The sequence below is a fragment of the Salvelinus alpinus genome, chromosome 10 (genome assembly GCF_045679555.1).
Source record: "Salvelinus alpinus chromosome 10, SLU_Salpinus.1, whole genome shotgun sequence".
Classification (NCBI taxonomy): Eukaryota; Metazoa; Chordata; class Actinopteri; order Salmoniformes; family Salmonidae; genus Salvelinus; species Salvelinus alpinus.
Window position 1 is genome coordinate 41,073,161 of NC_092095.1, and position 4,608 is coordinate 41,077,768.

General features: G+C 42.2%; 1 protein-coding gene across 1 annotated transcript; it reads right to left on the reverse strand.

Annotated features, from left to right (window-relative positions):
• Nucleotides 1-1,752: 1,752 nt before the first annotated feature.
• On the reverse strand, nucleotides 1,753-4,301 carry LOC139532925 (piggyBac transposable element-derived protein 4-like). Its single transcript, XM_071331082.1, has 2 exons — nucleotides 4,267-4,301; nucleotides 1,753-3,526 (listed from the first exon to the last, which is right to left on the reverse strand). Exons 1-2 carry the CDS (start codon nucleotides 4,299-4,301, stop codon nucleotides 1,753-1,755), a joined length of 1,809 nt encoding a protein of 602 aa, XP_071187183.1.
• Nucleotides 4,302-4,608: the final 307 nt, after the last annotated feature.

Sequence of the window (4,608 nt, forward strand, 5' to 3'; positions counted from 1 at the left end):
ATAAAACTGTTCAGTTATCTAATAGAAGTTGACTGCCTAACGTTACTCTGAATTGTGAATTTCTCTGAATGTTGCGCCTCTTGTCGAGATCAGTGGTGTTTTCATAGTACTTTGCCTGGTTGGAAAGATAAAAGAAAATCTCCTCGAGGGATGCCATTGAAGTGCAAGCTACATACAAATAGAAAGCTACAATAACAGTTACAGTACCTAGCTAGGAAGCTAAAATTAGCTAAATAAAACTATCTGGCTAGCTAGCTAGGCAGGCAGAGGCAAATAAGTACAGCAGCTACCCAACGTCAATCTAATAACAGCTTAAATAATTTCTTCCTATTTAACAATATGTTCTTCTATGAAGACAAATATATGGTAAAGAAAGTGTTCTCTTTTCAGTCTTTTCCATCCTCTGAAGCAGCAGGTAGTCACTGTCAAAAACACTGTCCTTGGAGAGCAATTCGGAGCTAATAATTTTGCACGGACTGAGCGAGTGCTTATGAGGTGAAATAGAACTAGAACTGCCCGCGTCCTTCATCCTTCCCTACCTGGTAAAATAGAGCCAAGCAACCAGCATAGCAACAGATGCTTTGGTTCATTACGTAACCCGGTCAGAATATTGCAATTTCTAGCAACAGCCCTAGCAATGGAAGATAGAGCTCATCAAATCCCATTGTGACGCAAGGGGGACACTTTTTTGTCAGGGGGACACTATTTGGCATGACAGACCCACAAAAGGCTAGGACCAGCCCTGGGCACCATTAATCCCTCTTCATGACTGAGCCCCTTGGATGTAGATGGGGGAGTGTTCCCTGCCCCCCCAGGAAAATAAAACCTGCCACTCCAAATTCGCTGCACTCATTAAAATCACAATTTAACGCGCTGGTTGACTTGACAAGACAAGACGAACTGGCACAGAGAGACAGGAAACACAGGGATAAATACACAGGGAAAATAAGCGACACCTGGAGGGAGTGGGGACAATTACAAGGACAGGTGAAACAGATCAGGGCGAGACAGGAAATGTATTATTTTGGCTATATTATTTATATATTTTTTGTCTACAAAGAAGTCTAAAAAGAATTACATTGTGAAGCATTTGCGAGTTTGACACACTTGGCTGGTGGGAGCCAGGGACATTAACCTGTTTGGGATAGCCCCCCTTTTTCTCAATTTCCGCCTGAAAACATACCCTAATCTAACTGCTTGTAGCTCAGGCCTAGAAGGAAGGATATGCATATTCTTGGTATCTTTTGAAAGCAAACATTCTGAAGTTTGTGTAAATGTGAATTGAATGTAGGAGAATATAACACAATAGATCTGGTAGAAGAAAATACAAGGAAATCAACAGACGTTTTTTGTTCTTTTACTGTTGTTGCATCTTTAAAAATCAACAAGAAAGGCCAAACATTCAGTTATGATACTGGGGATCATTTCAAATCAGAACATAGGTAGGCAACAGTATTTGACCAAAGTTTCAGATGGATACCTTCAGGAATGAGTGAGGTACATGCCATTGAGCATGAAGTCAACCAGGTGTCCCTCACAAGTTTCCCAAATGTACCCAAGTGGCCGAATTGGTACAATGATACAATGATACAAATACCTATATACGAAATACAAAACAATTATTCTAACATACCCCCAAAAATATATATTTGAAAAATTCAAGAAAAAAAAAGAATATTTCAAAAAAATAAAAAAATAACAAGGGGAACTATTTACACTTCAATGTTCAATCATGTGAAGACTCTCTGTCCTCTAAACAATGTTGCGCTCCTGATGCCATATCCCATAGCAGTCTCTCTCTGGTGTGAAACAGAGGGTCACAGCACAGGTGGCGCAGGTGACAGGGGACTTCTTGTGGCACAGGGCACAACGAAGCCGCCCTACTGTGCCCCTTTTTCCCCGAGGCACATCCCTGCCTGCAATGATGAACTTCAGCATGTGCGTACCGCTGGTTGGAGCAGAAGGGACAGAGGTAGAGGGGACAGAAGGTGCTACAGTGTTCTTGCTGTAGTTAGCAAGCTCCTGGATGAGCTGCTCCCTAAAGGGTAGCTGTGAGATGGGGGGCTGTCCACAGTTCTTGGCCATTTCCTTCTGGAGGATGAAGGAATTCACCACAGCAATGTCAATAAAATGATAGAATAAAGTTCTGTACCATTTCATGGTTTTGTGAAGGACATTGTAATATCCTATCAGCGCATCCGATAGGTCTACACCCCCCATGCTCTTGTTGTAATCCCTCACAGCATCTGGAATGGGGACATTTCTGGCAGTCCAAGCGCCTGTAGGACCTTTCAACCGTCGAACAACGTGATCCCCACCGAACGACTTGTGAATAGTGGAACACATGACTACCTCTCGAGTGTCCATCCACTTCACAAACAGCAAACCATCTTCACGGATCCATCTCATGGTACCCCGCTCAGCCCGCTTAGGCATGTCGTTTACCCTGGTTTTTGGAAAACCCACTCGGTTGGTCCGAATGGTGCCACAGGCCCACATCTCCAGCTTCCTCAGGTCTGTGAACAGGGTAGGGCTTGTGTAGAAGTTGTCTACAAATAGTTTGTAGCCCTTCCCCAACAGCTGGAAATCTAATAACTGCATCACAGAATCATAACTGAGTCCCTTACCGCTCGTACAAGTGTTCTTCCCCTCATAGACAAAAAAATTGCACGTGTATGCACACGCAGAATCGGCCAAAACAAACAGCTTGTAACCCCATTTTGTGGGTTTGTTGCGCATGTACTGTTTTAGCCCAATTCTGGCCTTTGAGGCTACCATTCTCTCATCTATGGAAAGGTTCTGGGCGGGCTGAAAATATGTCTTGCATGCCTCAACGATATCATGGTAGAGAGGTTTAATCTTGCATAGTCTGTCAAAGCCTGCTGTGCCTCGTTTCGCCTCGTTGTCCTTATCAACCTCTGGGTCACTAATGTGAAGTGCCCGTGAAATTGTCAGAAACCTCTTACAAGACATGACCGTTGAGGGGAAAGGCAGTTGATAGAGTGGTGCAGTTTTCCAGTAGTGTTTGAGGTTCTTCAACTTCACCAGCCCCATGTAAATGACCATAGACAGGTAGCAAAACAGTTCTGAAATGGAAATGTCCTTCCATGCCTCTGTCTTGCCTTCCTGCTTCTTAGCCCCATATTTATTAGTGTTCATCACCAGGGTATCAACAACTGCCGAGGTGAAGAACAACTGGAAAAGTTGCATGGGGCTGTACTTAGAAGTTGGGTCCAATTGAGGGCCTACTGGGCGTTTTGGGCGGAAAAGTGGAGCTGGTGGGGCCACATCCTCCTCAAGAACAGAGTGCCAACGGTCCTCCTCCGCTCTGGCAGGTTCCACGCTGGACGGTTCCACGCTGCCCTTCCTCCGCACGCTGCCCTTCCTCCGCTTCTTTGCCGCCGGCTTACCACCCCTTGATGGCCGGGCGGGGGTAGGTGTGGTGCCGGATACAGCCGGGGTCCAGCTGGATGGACCAGCTTCAATGGGGGATTTTCTCCTTGGCTCCCAATCAGAATCGCTGGGACTGTGAAATAAAGACAGACACATATTATATATACACAATTTGTGACCATGGTGAGGTTTGGTCCATTTCATTTTAGATATAAAATACATGGAAACAATTAGGTAATAATTATACAGACACATAATATATATACACAATTTGTGACCATGGTGAGGTTTGGTCCATTTCATTTTAGATATAAAATACATGGAAACAATTAGGTAATAATTATACAGACACATAATATATATACACAATTTGTGACCATGGTGAGGTTTGGTCCATTTCATTTTAGATATAAAATACATGGAAACAATTAGGTAATAATTATACAGACACATAATATATATACACAATTTGTGACCATGGTGAGGTTTGGTCCATTTCATTTTAGATATAAAATACATGGAAACAATTAGGTAATAATTATACAGAGACATAATATATATACACAATTTGTGACCATGGTGAGGTTTGGTCCATTTCATTTTAGATATAAAATACATGGAAACAATTAGGTAATAATTATACAGACACATAATATATATACACAATTTGTGACCATGGTGAGGTTTGGTCCAGACACACAGACATACACCCACAATGTAGAGCAACATGTACTTTCTACATTTCAATATACTTGTGTACTTTTATATTTCATGTCCTAGTCATATTTTTATATAAGGCAAATAAAATACAATATCTCAAACAACTCAAATGAATTATATTTGATATTACTAATTTCAAACAACGTTACTCACCGATCCAAAACTGCGTCTTCACCGTGGAGGAACATGTCTTCAAATTCTGAATCCACGGATTCAATCTCACTGGATTCATTTAGATTTAGTTCACTATCACTAGATCTCTCTATTTCATCAATTATATCGTGAATATCTGTGTACCTGGTCTTGGTCTTTGATTTTGCTGATTTATTAGCCATTATTGTAACTAGAAAATGCTCTGAAAAAAACGTTTGCGGCGCGTAAAACGGCAGGGATCCTTCTGGTAGAGTTTTCAATGGCGAATAGCCTGTGTACGCATGGCTTTACAACGAAGCCTATTATTTCCGGGTAGAACCATTGCATATGCCCATGTACCTC

Excerpts from the sequence above, each read along its gene's own strand:
- LOC139532925 (XM_071331082.1), bottom strand. The coding sequence starts at position 4,301 with ATGTTCCTCCACGGTGAAGACGCAGTTTTGGATCG. Across the intron at positions 3,527-4,266 it reads GAAGACGCAGTTTTGGATCG|TCCCAGCGATTCTGATTGGG; the intron begins GTGAGTAACGTT and ends TTTATTTCACAG.